Source organism: Zea mays, chromosome 10 (genome assembly GCF_902167145.1).
Source record: "Zea mays cultivar B73 chromosome 10, Zm-B73-REFERENCE-NAM-5.0, whole genome shotgun sequence".
NCBI classification, from domain to species: domain Eukaryota; kingdom Viridiplantae; phylum Streptophyta; class Magnoliopsida; order Poales; family Poaceae; genus Zea; species Zea mays.
The window spans coordinates 143,782,547-143,800,369 of NC_050105.1; the positions used below are offsets into that span (position 1 = coordinate 143,782,547).

General features: G+C 44.9%; 1 protein-coding gene and 1 pseudogene across 4 annotated transcripts; one reads left to right on the top strand and one right to left on the bottom strand.

The window, feature by feature from the left end:
• Window positions 1-12,832: 12,832 nt before the first annotated feature.
• Window positions 12,833-13,676, top strand: LOC100284202 (SAUR20 - auxin-responsive SAUR family member). The gene has a single exon (NM_001157097.1). The coding sequence runs from the start codon at window positions 12,906-12,908 to the stop codon at window positions 13,413-13,415; it is 510 nt and encodes a 169-aa protein (NP_001150569.1). The 5' UTR covers window positions 12,833-12,905; the 3' UTR covers window positions 13,416-13,676.
• A 1,479-nt stretch (window positions 13,677-15,155) lies between these two features.
• LOC103642040 (nuclease HARBI1 pseudogene) lies at window positions 15,156-16,842 on the bottom strand (annotated as a pseudogene). 3 transcript variants are annotated; one of them, NR_157398.1, is made up of 4 exons: window positions 16,552-16,842; window positions 15,908-16,074; window positions 15,563-15,652; window positions 15,229-15,388 (listed from the first exon to the last, which is right to left on the bottom strand). The product of NR_157398.1 is annotated as a nuclease HARBI1 pseudogene, transcript variant 2 (transcript). The 3 variants fall into 3 exon arrangements; NR_157399.1 differs by lacking the exon at window positions 15,908-16,074 and having other exon boundaries at window positions 15,156-15,388; window positions 16,552-16,791; NR_157397.1 differs by lacking the exons at window positions 15,563-15,652; window positions 15,908-16,074 and having other exon boundaries at window positions 15,209-15,388; window positions 16,552-16,806.
• Between the last annotated feature and the right edge of the window lie 981 nt (window positions 16,843-17,823).

Genomic DNA, 17,823 nt, shown 5'->3' on the forward strand with positions numbered 1-17,823 from the left:
AGACCGAGCATTTTAGAGCTTAAGCATCCAATCCCCTATCCATAGTGCAATCAGCGACCGAGCATTTTACAGCTAAAGTATAGTGACTTGCCCGAGGTGGCAGAAAATGACAAGGGACAAGCAGTACCTGGGATCACCTTGGCCCACGCGTCCTCGAACCGGAACCCAGAGGCTCGTAGAACATCCCTGCAAGACGCTAAGATCGCCTCCTGGGCGCGCTCCTCGAGCAGGCGCAGCCCTGCGATGGCCATGAGCCGCACCTCCGCCTCCCTAACGGCGCCACCAATCTTATCCCTCGCGAAATCTAACAGAGGCTTCAGGGACTCCCCGACGGATTATGCGGCGGTCACGGCGCGACGGACGGGATTGCAGCAGGGGGGGGGGCTCGAGATTGTTGGTAGCCGCGGTGAACGGATTGCGTCGCCCCCCTCCAAATCCTTCCGCGAATCGCGCCGTGGCTACGATTCCGGAGGTCGGGCGGGCGGAGGTGGCGGGCGGTTTGCGGCGAGGAATCCGGAGGTCGGGCGGGCGGGAGCGGGGGCAGTCTACGCTGAGCGGCGTGGGCGGACTGGGGGGAGGCGGGGGGAGGCGGAGGCTCGCGACGTGGGCGGACTGGGGGGAGGCGGGGGCACGCACGGGGGGAGGCGGGGGCACTTTAGCTGTGGACGCTGACACTCCCTTCTTAATAGAGTAGTAAAGATAAAGATTAAGTGCGTTCTAAATTACAGTGATGCTATCTATTAAAATCTAAGTGTATATCAAAAGAAAAGTTAAAACGCTCTATTATTTAAAAAAAGGAGAGGGTATGCTTTCAAACTGTATTACAGTAGCTCACCGATCGATAAACAGCGAGGAACAACCCGAATTCTTAGAGCAGAGAGCATATATACGAGTAACAACAAAAAGCGCAAAGGTGGAAGAGAATCCGCCGAACTCCGCCTACAAACGACTACAAATGATTGGGTTGTTCTGCCTCCCGTCGTGGTCGCAACTCGCACCAACCTAATGCAAATGATGACCTCGATCGCGAACAAAATCCATCACCACTACCAGCAACTCCGGTCCTTTGATAGAAAAGAAGAACAAGATGTGGCGACGATCTGACGACGCAACGAACACGAACCGTACCCCGTTTAACCACCAGCACGGCAGCACAGCAGCAATAATATATATGGCGGTGTTCAGACTCGATCTCTACCGATCGGTCATGCATGCGGTACGTTTCGTACGCGCGACAACACGATCGGCAGCGCCGGTGCCGGTGCCGGTGCAGTGCATGCAGGAGTAGGCCGGCGCACTAGTAAAAAAGGCTCAAAGCCTGCGGCACCCATATATTTTTACAGACGGATCCAGTTATCCACCGACTGTGCTATTTCTAGTGGCGGTTCCTTAAGAAAACCGCCAGTAGAAATCCATGATTTGTAGTGGCGGTTTTCTTAAGGAACCGCCAGTAGAAATACGATTTCTAGTGGCGGTTTTCTTAAGGAACCGCCACTAGAAATCATTTTTATCCTTAATTTTTCGAGTTTTTCAAACGACCTCGTATGATAAAACCACTAAAATAAAAGTTGTAGATCTCTAAAAGTTATGAAACTTTGTAGTTGACAACTTTTTTATTTGAACTCATTTCGGTTCTCAAAAATTGAATCTAAGTATGGCAAATTTAAAATTCAAATTTTGCAAACTACCTCGGATGAAAAAAGTGTCAAAATAAAAGTTGTAGAACTTCAAAAGTTATTTATCTTTGTAGTTGACAACTTTTTTATTTGAATTCGTTTAGGGTCTCAAATAAGCAATTTACACTCAAATGGTTGTAATATGTGGAGAAAACAACTACAAACTAGACACAAGTCATGTCATAGACGGAGTGGTAGTGGAGGGTACGCGCGAGGGTGAGGTCTACGGTTCGATTCCTCACAACCGCGTAGCGCGCGAAAAATGCCGCGACTTGCGACTTCGCGTCGGGTGGGGTGGTCCTAATACAAATAAATTTTTTTACTATTTTTAAAATCTGTTTTATATTTTCTGGAAACGATTTGCACTGGCGGTTTTATTACGTCGACCGCCAGTGCAAATCGATTTTCACTGGCGGTTTTATTACGTCGACCGCCAGTGAAAATCGATTTTCACTGGCGGTCTTCAGTTACCCGCCTGTAAAAATGGTGATTTCTACTGACCTCTAGCACTGGCGGTTACGAAAAACGCCACTGTAAATATGTTTAGGACCGTCAGTATAGAGCTTATCTGTACTAGTGGCGGAGCGGGAAGATAGGAAGGACGACCGACGCGGCGACGCCGCCGTAAAAGATGCCGGAATCTGGTGGGCAGAATTATATAGGTAAAAAAAACGCCGAATGCAGGTCAACGCTGCCACTGCCAACCGCCAGAAATGATTAGGGCAAGGCAATCACAGGCAACAGCTGGTTGGCTAATTAAGCTTAGGAAATTAGTGCCAGGGTAATGCTTGGCCTGGCTTGGCTGGTGCATTATTAAGTGTGCTCATCACATGTATAGCTAGCTAGTATAGTAGCTTCTTTCACCTGCCATGTTCATGTTCATCAGTTCATGTCCGGATCCTGACCCGGCTTCTTCTCTTTCAATGCGCGCATCCAGCAGTAAATCCAGAGGTGAAAAAATATATATGGAGGACAGGAGCAGGAGGAAGAGGAAGGGGGAGGCGTAGTACGATGGAGCGAGAGCGACGCATGTGCGTGCAGACGCAGACGCAGACGCAGGTATCGCTGGATCTCCTGGCCGCCCAAACCGCAGAGGGTCTGACTGCATGACACGCCCAACCTGCTGTACTGTACAACATGTGTTGCAGTTGCAGCACAATGGGGGAGGAGGAAACTGTTGGTCAACTGGCGTTTCTCGGAGCAAGGGCCGCCGTTGCTTGTTGGCAACAAAGGCTCTGGAGGTCGGCAGCGTCGCTTCGTTTGACTGAATATTTCACCTCATGTGATGGTAGATTTTACGGTGGTCTTTGGTCTCTTGGATTCATTTTCCTTTCCGAACCGCCGTCAGAAAAGCAACGGGTTTTGGATATCTTTTTGCGCATTCGCAGACCGACGCAAAAGCCCGCGTTTTGTCCAGAGACGAGACGGCATGGTGCGAAAAATCTTTTTTAGATAATGGGAAAAGGGTTCCCGGCCTACATCAAAGATGACAGCCGTCCAACAATCACAAGTACTGACATAAAAAACGAAAGAAGCCACAAGCGGCAAACAAACCCAAGCGCAGTTGGGACCTGGAAAACTAGCTATTAGTTAGCCTGTTTCTAAAGCTCCAACCGTGCATTGCGAAGATTTGCATCGTAGTGGCTTCCAGCACCCTGCAAGCATCTTTAATCCTTATGGTGTCCTCCTCACGCTTTTGGAGTAGTCCCCAGAAACGACACCAGTAGGTTCCTCGAAAGAGTACCTGCAAGTAAGTTTGAATAGGATTCTTGTCAAAAACCACATCATTTCGACTAAGCCACAGTGCCCAACAGATAGCTATGGCTCCAACATATATCTTTGCCTTTGTGTCTTTATTGAACCCCTGCAACCAAGAAGACCCCATATCCTGCAAGCTAGTTGGTTCTCTAATACCAAAGGTAAAGTAGATCGATCGCCAAAGAAATCTAGCATAGTGGCAGTCGAAAAAAAGATGTGGGATGGTTTCATCATGGGAACAGAACACACACTTTTTTGACCCATTCCATTTCCTTTTGATTAAGTTATCCTTTGTCAAAATCACCCCTCGTGTTAAGAACCAACAGAAGATCTTAATTTTCAATGGGATCCTAAGTTTCCAGATGAGAGTTTCCTGCCGAGGTATTTCCCTCTCTATCAATGCAGCATACATAGACTGGGAGGAAAACTTCCCGTTTTGATGCAAGCTCCATCTGAAAGTATCTTTCGAAGGGTTTAAAGAGAGCCCCGCTACCCGATTTACTAGCGCATACCAACTCCCCAAGTTCTCCCCCTGAAGACCCCTGCGAAAGGAGACATTCAACGGGACAGACCCGAGCACCGTGGCAACTGTAGTATGTTTATACCGGACAATGTTATACAGACTTGGGTATTTGTATTGAAGTGTAAAGTTCCCCAACCACTTATCTTCCCAAAATCTGGTTGCATGCCCGTTGTTAACTTTGAACATACCATTAGCTAGAAAAAGGTCTTTGACTTTCATCAATCCAGACCAAAAATGTGAATCTCCTGGTTTCCTAACAACCTGCCCAAAGGTTTTGTTACCTAAGTATTTCTTTCTTAAAATCTGTTGCCACATCCCATCCTCATTTAACAACCTAAACAACCATTTACTTAGTAAACACTTATTCTGAATATCGATGTTCTTAATCCCCAAACCTCCAAAAACCTTGGGTTGGCATAGAATATTCCACTTAGCCAATCTGTATTTTTTCTTTTGTTGATCAGATTGCCAAAAAAATCTAGACCTCAGATAATCCAATTTTTTTAAAACCTCCCTAGGTATTTCAAAGAAGGACAACATATACAATGGAAGACTCGTAAGGACCGAATTAATAAGGACCAGCCGTCCTCCATAAGACAAATGTTTGCCCTTCCAGCTACCCAATTTCTTTTCTATACGTTCGAGCAGGGTGGCCCAATCAGCATTACTAAGCTTCCTAACGTGCATAGGTATGCCTAGGTATCTGAACGGGTAAGTCCCTGTCTTACATCCGAAAAGTTGGGAGTATAAATGTTCACTTTCTTTAGCCGCACCAAAGCAGAAGATTTCACTTTTATGGAAGTTAATTTTAAGGCCTGACAATTGCTCAAAAGCACATAAGATGAGCTTGAGATTACAGGCTTTCTCATAATCATGATCCATAAAAAGAATAGTATCATCTGCATACTGAAGGACAGAGAGGCCATCGTCCACCAGATGAGGCACGACACCACTAATCTGACCCTCTCTCTTTGCCCTATTGATTAAAATAGCAAGCATATCCACTACTATATTAAATAGAACCGGCGAGAGAGGGTCACCTTGCCGTAGCCCCTTCTTAGTTTGGAAGTTATTGCCTAGCTGTCCATTCAGTTTAATGTTAACATGGCCTTTTTGAGTAAAACTACTAATCCAATCACACCATTTTTCTGAAAATCCTTTCATCTGTAAAGATTGTCTCACAAACGACCATCTAATCTTATCATAAGCTTTTTCAAAGTCAATTTTAAACACAACACCACTCAGTTTTTTCCTATGCAGCTCATGAATGGTCTCGTGGAGTACCACTATCCCTTCCATGATATTGCGTCCTGGAAGAAACGTTGTTTGGGTTGGACTAATGACTTTATGAGCTATATTTAACAGTCTATTCATGGCAGTCTTCGTGAAGATTTTGAAGCTCACGTTCAACAAGCATATAGGTCTGTACTGTTCTATCCTTATTGCCTCAGCCAACTTTGGGATTAGAATGATCGTCCCAAAATTGAGGCTGTGCAGCGGTAGAGAGCCCCTATTGAAGTCCTCGAACAGAGCCATCAAATCCACCTTGATCGTTTCCCAGAATACCTGATAAAATTCTGCTGGAAAGCCGTCGGGACCAGGCGCTTTGTTATGTTCCATCTGGAATATCGCATACTTAACTTCGTCAATGGTAAAGTCTGCGGTAAGACTAGTATTTTCCTCCTCAGTGATTTGCGGTATATCCTCTATCCGTCTATCATCCAAGTGGACATTGGATTCATCTGCAGGACCAAAGAGGGATTTATAGTAAGATGTGATATGCTTTTTAAGCTCATCATCTCCACTAATTATCCGAACTCCATCCTGTAGTTTATAAATCCTAGTCTTCCTATGTTTACCATTCGCGACCAGATGGAAATATTTAGTGTTCGCATCCCCTTCCAGCAAACCTTTAGTTTTTGCTCTCTGGTACCACTTAACCTCTTCTTCTCGTAACATGGCCGCGAGCCTATTACGAAGAAAACTGCGCATGTCTACTTCTTGTGTAGAAAGAAGACATGTTTCAGCTTTCTTATCAAGGGTGTCAAGTTTTTGGAGAATTTCTTTCTTTTCCTTCTTATTTGATCCACTCGTGTTTTTTGCCCAACCTCTCAAGTATTGTCTTAACTTCCTTATTTTTCGCTGCCATCTCTCAATGGCAGTATCTCCACCATACTCCTTTGACCAAATTTGAGTGACCATCTCCCAGAATCCCTCCCGCAACAGCCATCCAAGTTCGAACTTGAATTCAGGCTGTGCGGAGGAAGCAAGGTTGTCGCCACTATTTAAAATTAAAGGGGTATGGTCTGAGATATCTCTAGAGTGAGCAACTACTGTGGACCTAGGAAACTTTAATTCCCATTCTGTGGAGACAAGAATACGATCTAGCTTTTCATATGTGGGAATAGATCTTGAATTAGCCCAAGTGAACTGTCTTCCGGACAGTTCGAGCTCTCTCAAAGTCAAGCCATCTATTACCGCATTGAATAGAAAAGGCCATCTCGCATTAAAATTGTCGTTATTCTTCTCTGATGAGTTCCTGAGAATATTAAAGTCTCCCCCAATGAGGATTGGGTTGGTAACATGGCTCACCATATTAACCAGTTCGGCTAAAAAATTCTCCTTAAGGTTATCCTGTGCCGGACCATATACGCACACAAGAGACCATTTGAACCCATCATCTTTGTTACGAAGAAGAAATTTGACATAAAAGTCTCCCTCATCTATCGAACCTATATCATACACATTGAGATCAATACCCATAAGTATACCTCCTGACCGCCCCCTTGGTTCCTTGCAATGCCAGATGAACTCTCTACCAGCACAAAGGTTTTTAAGGAACGTATCCGAAAAAACATTCTTGCCGGTTTCCGAAAGCGCAATGAAACTAAGGTTGAATTCCTTAGTTAGATCAGCCACAAAGCGATGTTTTTTCGGGTCTTTAAACCCATCACAATTCCAAAAGACTCCCTTCATTATGACCTTTTTTTATTTTTCCTCACTTTCCTACTCTTTCCCATCTTCATTCCTCTACCATATGCAGTTTTAACAGAGGATGATGGACAACCTGACTCTTGCCAATATGGGTTATTAACAAGGTCTACATCCATCACTTCCTCCGTTATTTATCCACATAGGTTATGAAGAATGAACTTATCAATATCATCCTCTCTACTAGAGTCCAAAGATTCACTATCCGATACATCCGTTACACCCTCAACCTTTTTAGCAGCTGGTCTAGAATTCTGTTCCTTGTCTAACAAAACTACCGAATCAGATACCTCCCTATCATTTTTGCCTAAACCAATACCAATGTTGCTAAGATTTAAAACAGCCTCAGAAACGGGAATGTTAAAGATACTATATAAATTAATATCAGCCAACATGCTTTGCGTACCTCCGTTGCGTTCTGCCTTCAAGCGTTCGGCCCTTGCCAACGCGTGCTCGTCCGACGTGCTTGGCCTCCTCTTGCGCCCTGCAGCCAAGGTCTGGACACACTCCGGAATCGCCGCTAGCTGCTGGACCGTGGCTGCCTTAGTCCCCTGTGATTCAGAGCTTGTTGCCATCGCTGCCTTCTCTTCAAAAACAGCCAGCCTATTCTCCTCATCACATTGCAAGGCTTGACCATCATCCACCGGATCAGCATCCATCACTTGCTCATGCTCCCCGACATCATTACTGCCTTTCTTCTCCTCTCCATCTCTCCCTTCCTCACCCGACATTTTGAATTGCTCATTCCCTTCCTTGGCATTATTTTGCTTGCTGTTGTCACCGTTACCCTGGTCGTCACCGCCAAGATCAGAGACCATAGGTGTTGGATCATCATCCAGAGGGCCTTGTTCCACCCAATAGTGCACCTCGTAAATTATCTTGTTAATTTCCACATCACCTGCGAATGGAATTGCCTCTGGATCAATGACAGCCACCAACATTCTACAGATCCCATGCTTGCGGAAAAAAGGCATGTCCACTTCAACCGTGACCCCAAGTGTCGAACCCACTCCCCAAATGTGTTGGTAAGTGCAAAGCTGAGCCGGCAGTCCATCAAACTGCACCCACACATCCGTCAGCCTTGCCTTGACCCGTCCTTCCGCCATGCTAGTGCTAGCTATGAATTCCAGCACTGCCTTCTGTGATTTAGCACGAACCGGCCCCCACTCCACCATACGCTGCAGTTCCGAGGCTGATGGAAAGGTGGTTCTGTAGGAACTAGCCGAAACTTGTTCCACCTTCCAAGGAGCAGACCCGGGAAGCAAGCGATCCAGCTCACGGTTAACATTCTCCAAGCTGATCAGTCCCTCCGACACTTGTATCATTGCTGTCCTAGCATCTTGCTTCGTCTTCACCAGCTTCTTGTTCGAGGGAATGTGGAAGAAGCCGCCCTTGTTGATGCCAAAGCCGGCCGGAACCGCATAAACCTTCGGAGCGTTGAACACCGGGCATTTGTGCTTTATGTGCGTATCAGTGCCACATACTTCACAAAACAGCGCCGCCGAACACTCACTCATGACATGTCCCTTGCCGTAGCACCTATGGCAGTAGCTCTTGTTGTTCTTAGGCGCATCCACAAAACCCTCCTTCTCTTGATCGGACTTTTTCTTCTCTTCCACAACAGCAGGTTTCGGGTGTACCTTCTTCCCATCACTAGGTACCGGCATCACAGGTTGTTGAGCAGCAGAAGGTTGAGCAACACCCCCTCCCTTGTCGGCATTCATACCCTGGAGAGCTGAGAGTGCTTGCTGTAGCAACGCCGCTGCCATTCCTGCCTGATCCCCAGCAGTGCCAATACTTCCACCTGCAACCGGACCAGTCCCCGTTGTGCCATCCATGCCCGATGCCGGAGTCATCGTACCAGGGCCAGCTGGGTTGGGTCTCGCCGCGCCACGGCCTCCAACCGGGCCGTGCATTCCGCGCCCGTGTCCTGCCCGCGACCAGGTCCTCCCCCGGTTCTGGGCGTAGCCACGGCCGCCACCGTATCCTGGACGGAATTGTCCTGAGCCGTTGTACTGGAATCCCTGCCTCGGTGCAGCCCTCCCTGCGCCAGGCACGACAGGTCGCCCTCCCTGCACTCCTTGCTGGGAGTCCCCGCGGTTCTCCATGGGTAGCTGCGGCACCTTGGTTGAGTCCGCGTAGGATTGGGACCCTAAAGCCAGACGTTTCGTCTTTGGCGCTCGGTGGTAGAGAGGAAGCGACGCGTGTGTTCTGTCAAAAAGAACCACAAGACCGGCGGGCGGCTTGTATGGTTCGTTCTGGACTGCACAACGCCACAGCACGTCTCCACTCTGGCCCACCGACGCATTACTTTCTCTCAGGCCAGGCCCACCTATGCATGCTGCTGCAGCAGCCTGTTTCGATGAAGAAGACGATGCGTTGGATCGCTCCGTTCGTCTCCCACGCCTCGTATTCTCCATTCTCGGTCTGCTCAACTGAGGGTGCCGCCTCATGGTCTCCGATGGACCAGATCTCGTCGCCGTGGTTCTCTTCCGGCCGCCATGGAATTTGCCCGCCTTGGCCATTAACAAGGCATCCCCAAGGGTTAGCTTAGGAGACCTTCGAGGCTTTGGCAATGGGCCGTTCCATGGCCGGACACATTTACCAACCGGCGTAACCGAGGATCTTTCCAAAGAAGCTACCTTCTCCGGCAATGGTGCCTCCACTGAGGACTCCCCTGGTGCAATAGAATTTGAGGCTTGCGACGACCAGACTGAAAGTGCTCGTGTAGAGACGCCATCGTCGCTTGATGTGTCGTCCTCCCCACACGAATCTTCCTCTGATTCATCCGTACTCAACATCCAGAACTTGCCCCAGGGGCCCTTGCCCTTGATGGTGTCTCTAGCACTCTCACTTACCTTAAGGTCCAGACCGGAGAGCATTGCCGACCAGCCAGGGGCCAGCGTGAGCCTTCGCGATCTGAACTGCACTGGCCCCATCTACATGAGGTCGCGGACGAACTAGCCGTCCGCCGTCGCCGCCGTCGTTACCGGCAGCCGGTCGCCGACACTCGCCGACGCTCGCCGGTTACCGCAGGCCGCCGTCTTCCTCTCGCCCCGCCACCACATGGTGCGAAAAATCTATGCAGTGCCTCCAACACATCAACCAAGAGAGAGAACACCGCTAGTTTCTTGTTGAAAAGTTATTAGATCTTATCCATCATTTCATCTATATAGTCACCAAAATACTGTTTTCTACTGTAAATTGCATTGTTCGTAAGATTAAGATTGAATTTAGGTATAGCCGTACGGTGATAGTAAGCTGTTGTAGATAGCCTTAGACCATGTCTAGTAGATCAGGCAACATTGTCTTTTATCGTAGAGTGAAGTCTAAAATAGAAGATAAGATAGATGATAAAATATAAAAGCTGCTATAATAACCTCGTTACTCTACACAAACCATATATACCTATTCCGTTCGTTCTACGATTTACTATATTGCACAAGTTTGGCTAAGTTTTCTTAAATATATCTATTTAACAGTTGTGATTTGAAACAGATGCAATATCAAGATGTTAAGTGTATTTTATTTGAGTAGTTTGATTTTTTTTTTTTGCATCATTGTGTATTTTGTATAAAAACGGTTAAGGTCAAAAGAATTAGTTTATAATAGGTTTAAAGGAACTATAGGCACTCTCTAAATTAATGTCTGGAGATAAGTAAAGGGACTTTGTCTGAAACCCACACAAATCCTTTCAATGGATCTTCAGAGCCTAACTAGGGCATAAAACGAGCAACCTAATAAGCATTGAAACATATTTTCAAATTTAAAGCTATGTACATAAGCTGTAGAATTTTGTAAAGGTACCCAAACACACTAAAAAACCTGATCAGAACATATTCAGGCAATTAAACAAACTATATTGACGCAAAGCTAGTATTTTGGTCGAGGTCCGACTGCAACCCGTAAGAAATATATGCACTCCGTGGGAGTTTTATGAGAATTTCATTCTCAATAAATAAATGATATGGGATGACAGACCATGCAATTTACTGATCAAAGATACGTGGGAGCTTTATTGGAGATGGCAGAGTTATGTATGGATGAACTATAGATACACTGTGTTTTAGATGGCAACGCGATGAACGTTGCCATAACAGACTTAGAAACAATACAATGAAATATATCATTCAAACTGGCTTAATTAGTGGCAGATCAAAAGGAAGTTTAGAAACGCAAACAATTATTATTACGTAAAAATATTTATTTAGAAAAAAGTAGTGTTTTTTTGGAAGAAAATCTTTTACACTTCGCTATGTCTAAGTGGTTATAAGGTCGTTGTAAGGTCGGTCCACCACTATCCAACACAAACATGTACAACTCTTGTTGGTATGCATAGCAGGAAATGGGACAATTAGGGCGTCTCCAATGTTAAAAGTAATTATCTGTTAAGAAACACACACGAAGATGTATAAGGGTGTGTTTGATTCGTCTAACTAAAGTTAGTTCTTATCGTATCGAATGTTAAATGATAATTACATAGTTAAAGACTAAAAGACGAACAAATTTATTAAATCTAACTATGCATACATTTAATATTTGTATTGATATTCAACCAGTTGATTTGACACAAATTAAACTTTAGTCAGAAAAACCAAACACTCCCTAAATATACAACATATCCAATGGTTCAACTATAACTCGTTCTTCAAGTTTAACATGGTCCACACGTCATAGATCTTTACTACTTCTTTAATCAAGGGAGTTCTAGTTACCCTAAGTCAAACCATTATGGGCGTAAGCAAAGTTTTTTTTTACATAGGAGCATCATATCAAATGTGCTTCATTGGATACACTATAAAAACGGTCTAAATGATATTTATTCGGTAATCAATTTATTAGTCGTTCTTCTTTGATTGCGAATAAACAGAATATAGAATCTGCCTTATAAATTTATATTCTTGTTTTTAACATTGAACCTATAAAGATTCCTAAAAGGTAAACCTCAAATTCATTCTATATTTTCTCAAATGATAGATATAAAATTCGGTATAGATTCATAAATAAATTTGATATTTTTTCATTTTTTGTTGTTGTAGAGAGCAAATAATACATAAAACAGTTTATGCAATATTTCATTTTTATTTGTAAATATGTGATTGATAACATAAGAAAAGATGAATATTAAACTTTATATATATCTATTTTAAAATATTAATTTTGCCCTGTTCGGATAACATTTTCATCCCTAGAAAAGTATTTTCATGATTTACTGCTATGATGTGGTAGATATTAATAATTTCGGTTACAAATTTTATTAGATTTAGGACATCGTTATGTCTCGGGGTTTGAAATAACCGCAAAAATCATACCTGAGAAAATGAAGAGAGGAGAGCTTGCTTGACCAATTAGGTAGTGTTTGGCTGAAGAGCCAAGTAGAATGGAACCGTTCTGTCCTAATTTTATTGTTGTTTGGTTACAAAGGAACTAGAACGGAATGGCTCCAATTAGGGAATATTCTCCTCAGATCCGGAACCATTCCGCTCCAAAAAATCAACCGGACGGAGCCGCTCCGTTCCCATCCCGTTCTCACAGTCACGCTCCGTTCCATTCACTCTGCAACCAAACAAAAAACAGAGCCGCTCTGTTCTAGATTACCAAACACAGAACAAAGTGACTCTGTTCCTAGAATCAAGGATGGAACGGCTCCGTTCTACTTGGCTTCTCAACCAAACACTACCTAAACTCATCGACAGTTCGGTTGAATCAGTAGAACTTTACTTTAAGATGATCGACATGGAGAAGAAATTTAGTAATTTACAGATAAAAACATTAAAGTGGGGCCCACTCGAGAAAGAGTAAGCTGGACCGGTGGGGCCCATGCTCCTATGCCTTTAAAATCCCCTCGATGAGCGCCGCAGAGCTCCACCACACGCCCCATCGACACAAACTCGTTGAGAGCGCCTCAAAACCACCAGAAAAATTCCCCAGATCGTCCCCAGCACGAAAAAGCGCAGATGGAGCATTCCGGCGCCAAGAAGTCGAACAAGATCACCGAGGTCGTGCGGATGCAGCAGATGCTGAAGAAGTGGCGCAAGCTCTCGGTCACCCCCAAGGAGCCAAGCTCGCCCACCTCCGGCGGCGGCGGAGGCAATGCCGGCGAGAGCAAGACCAGGAAGTTCCTGAAGCGTACGCTCTCCTTCACGGACGGGCCGCCCTCGGGGTCCCCTCCGCCGCCGCCCAAGGGCCACCTCGCCGTGTGCGTGGGCCCCGCGATGCAGAGGTTCGTGATCCCGATGGAGTACCTGAAGCACCGCGCCTTCGCGGCCCTGCTGCGGGAGGCCGAGGAGGAGTTCGGGTTCCAGCAGGAGGGCGTGCTCCGCATCCCCTGCGAGGTCCCCGTCTTCGAGTCCATCCTCAAGGCCGTCGAGAAGAACAAGAAGGACGCCGCCTTCTGTTACTGCGGCGTCGAGTACGCCGCCGACGAGGTCGGGCGCGGCACGCCTAACAACCCGCTCTGCAGATAGGTGGAGCTCAAGAACCAAACGGAAATGCTTTCTTATATTTCCCCCCATTGTAACGTGTTGCGGTGAGGGATGAGTCGATAGTATCTCCCCCCGCGGATTAGAATTACTGCTCCGATTTTTATCTCTGCTGAACTGAGCTGATCTGGACTGGGTAATGTAACAGCCATGGATGCAACGAATCATGGAAAAATTGATGTGGAAACGAAGGGTTTTCTGTGTTCTATTGAAAGGCAATGAGGAGGAGCTACCTCCAACTGAAATATTCGATTTTTTTTCTTCTTTCCGTTTGTCCTTTGTCATCCTTGATTTGCAGTAATTGTTCCTCCATCTTATGTAGTGCATCACGGTTGTTTATAAAGAATCTTGACAAGTTGAGCATACTATAAAATATAATGTACGTTATGTACTTCATCAGTACATTTATGTAGTACTTTAATTGTAATTCTGCATAGTTTAATGGATTCTGGAATATCAGCTATTGTTTAAAGTGATAACCAACTGTTGCCGTTTTTTGTTCCGAGGCGAAGAATGAGGTATTCATTAGCATCAATCAAGACTTACCTGAGCGAAGAAATGAACAAAAGCTCTGATACTGATACGCTGCAAACCGGCAGCAAGTTGCTTGATGTAGAAACACAGGTTTTTCTTCTTCTTCAGGATTTCGATCTATTTCTAAAGAAACTCTTGAGAAGTTCTTGCTCCTCAGTTCTCATGCACCATTGCTTGGCAGTTGGCACTCTACTTCCCTTGTATGCCACTGTCCCATAGGGGATGAAAAAGATTTTGTTTTTCATCTCTTCTGCACCATGCATTGCTGTGTAATCTGTTACTACGACGGCAGTGGTATACAAAAGGGAAAAATTGAAGTACTAGTGACATATAAGGAATGGTGCATAAGAAATTTACTCAAGGCGATTGGCACACTATCTTCACTTAAAAAATGAAAAAAAAAAGAACTTTGTGAGCACAAGAGATCTGAGAAAATTCACTCTTGTCAAAGTATGATTGTTTTTCTTCCTCTCTAAAACCCTTAGGAGATCTAAGTTTGATGCCAGTTTGACCTTCTTTCGTTTCATTTTACTGGTACCAATTATTAAATGGTCCAGCCCTGCATATCCTTGAGAGTTTATCTGTACTAACTATGCGCTTTTTCAGGTCAATGTTTTGTCTGCTGTTTTCCTCCTTCCTTGTTGGCTTGAACCCAAAGGAAAAGCGAAGTGCCTTTTTCTCAATTAAAAGGAACGGCCCCAAGTGATTTCATCCGTCAGAAAATGAGTCCTTGAGATCGTGAAGAGACCTCCCTCCATGCCACTCCAAGAAAAAAAGTACAGCTTCAAACGATCAGTCGCTCTTATATCTTCGCATCTCAAAAAGGTCCATCAGCTGGTCCAGCAATCCATCTGAATAACTCCTTTGGCAGCTAGGGGAGGGTAACCCAGGGGAGTGAGCACCCAGGGGCCATAATCCCTGTTATCCAGATTCCCTGGGTTAGGAATGCCGGACGGGGCTACCTTTCTCTGCTGCTCTTTGGCAGCCAGCAGGGGACTCTACACCACTCGGCCAGCAGGGAACTCTTTCAGCCAACAAAGAACTCCACACTGCTCATGTGTGCAGTGTACATATAACCAATGTGTGCAGCTACTTTACAAGACCAATGTCAAACATAGTCTCACAATAAAACATAGCCCATGTGTACACAAATATAGTCTCAGTACATCATAATAAAACATAGTCTCATAAAAAAACATAGTCATAATAAAACATGTGTGCACAAACATAGTCTCAGTGCATCATAATAAAACATAGTCTCATAATAAAACATAGTCTCAGTGTACACGACCAATGTCAAACATAGTCTCAGTGCATAATAATAAAACATATAGTTTCAACATACACGACCTAAAAGCAAACGCCATCTTGATGTTTCAGTTCTTCTGGCGACCACTTGTTGATGAAAATCCCTTGTGTATCACCTGTTGATGAGAAAACTTAGACAAATGTATATATATTCAATTCCTCTATATTCAGTTCAATATCCAATTTGGAGACCCTCTGTATTTGGGGACATGAAAGCCTTTATATTTAGTTCAATATTCAGTAATAAAGAGAAGACATTGCTGAACTGAATTCAGATGTTTATGAAGCACCTGGTTAAACATCTGTAATAAAGAGAAGGTATTGCTTGAACTAAATTCAGATTGTCAACATACTCTGAAAACTGAATTGGATCAGCACATCTGTAATAAAGAGAAGACATTGCTGAACTGGAACAAAGGTGTGGATTTAGATGTTTATGAAGCACTTGCTTATGTAAACATAAATAGCTGAACTCAAATAGCGGCATATTTTACTAGAAACAAAATTGAAATAGCAGATTTAAGCAATTAAACAATAGAGGTAACTAAATAGCAGATTTTACTAGCAAAAAAACTGAAATAGCAGATTTAAGCAAGTAAAAAATGTTGTAGAAATTGAGTGATTTATATAACTACCTGCTTGTGAATCTCGTCCCTAAGCCACAACAATCGGACACATTGTTGGTAACTAAATAGCAGTCCTCGCAGCTACCTGCTTGTAGAAATTTCTCTAATTTTTTGTGCACCACTACGACAAGAAGTGTGTACTGGCCTCTTTTCAGAATAAAGGGAAGCATATATAGCTGGAACTAACACAAAAAATAACTCATCATCATCATCCTCCTCCTGTTTCAAATGTTTCCTTATCAACTCAATTTTAGAACCTATTTGTTAGTATCCCTAAAACAAGAGAACATGTCTGAGAAATATAACAAGAAGTGTGTACGTTTCTACAAGAAATATGACAAGAAATATGTCCTTTTTTCCTACAAAAACATAATTATTTTTTAGAGCCGTGTATGTTTCTACATAAATTAACCTTTGCTTTGTTGCACCAATCTACTGCTTCCGTATAATTATTAAAAATCCACAGTGAACCGCAGTGTGCACAATCAATTATTAAAAATTTGAATACAATGAACCGCAGTGTGCACAATCAAATATTAAAAATCTGAATAGTACATTCTCCATCTACTGCTTCCGTACTAGAATAATTATCGCTACAATACTTATATCAGCCCAATCTCTAGATGATTCACTCCCTGGTCAGCGATGTTTACCTGGTCGGCGATGTAGCAGCGGCTGGTCCACGCACGGTGCTGCGTCCACGGAAGCCACGGGCGGCGTCTGGTCCACGGAAGCCACGGGCGGTGTCTGGTCCACGCGCGGTGCTGCGCTTGGTCGGCGATGTAGTGGGTGAGTGAGGTGGAGGTGGACGGAAGCCACGGGCAGCGGACGGAGGCGGCAAGGTGCCTGTAGGCGAAGGCGGCGGCCTGGGTGTCTTGGAGAGGCGAGACCGCGAGAGGCGAGGGTTTCCAGCCCGACCTCGTGAGGCTAGGCCAGATAGCCCCTTCCTCTCCCGTGGATTCGGCCGGGATAATGGGCTGCCAAGCGCAATTTTATTTTGCTCGGGGAAAATTGGGCCCGAGGTTATTTTATCTCGGGATTGGGCCGGGATCCCGCCGGGTTACCGGGTTACCAAAGGAGGCCTAAGGTGCCGCTTCCGCCTCCCAATGCAAGCGCACCTCACCGGCGGCCTACTACGCCTAGTCGCTAGTACTACGTTGAAATTCGGGTTCGGAAACACAAGGTCGATCAGCCCGAGGCGCATCGATGCCGACCCCCCCGCTGAAGTCCAACCCCAATTCGGTAGTAGTTCCTTTTAATTTTGAGCTGAAGCTTCAGTCCAAATCAATTATCCAGTGGAATTGCCAACACTCAAACCAACTGGCCTGCCTCAAAATATTCGCACGTGCATCTGAATGAGCTAGATGATTCTGCCCCGAAAAAAAAGAGGAGAGGAATGGCTTGTGCCGGGTCGATTATGGGCCTGTTTCGTTCAGCTTTTTTTTAACCAGCTTTTCTGAAAATCTGACTGTGGAGAGAATCTGGCTGTGGGAAAAATCTGAGTATTATTACGATTACGTGTGGAGGAAGATAAAGTTGTTCATAGGACTCAAGATCTAGAAAGTGACGGATTTCTAATATTATAACGACTCAGCCGATTATGTGTTTATGTTGATTTTGGATTGTTTTTGTCCCAACGAATTTTATAGAAGCTAGCTGAAAAGCTGAGCATTTGGTAGTCCGTAGCAGCTTTTGGTGGCCAGAAGCTGCCAGAAGCCGAAACAAAACAGGACCTATATCACTCAGCAAGACTGAATGACAGAGGTGAAGCTGTCAAAGAGTTGTGAACATTCAGATCCGTGAATTGAATTCTCCTCATTATTGTCCGGCGCCGCCATCTTCGACTTCGACCGTTACGCATCTGGAAACTGAAATCTCTTGGATTGTACCTATTCATGCCGATCCCCATGCATGAGCCTTTGGAG

Bases quoted from the DNA above. Each gene is read 5' to 3' on its own strand.
- LOC100284202 (NM_001157097.1), top strand. From the start codon at position 12,906: ATGGAGCATTCCGGCGCCAAGAAGTCGAACAAGATCACCGAGGTCGTG.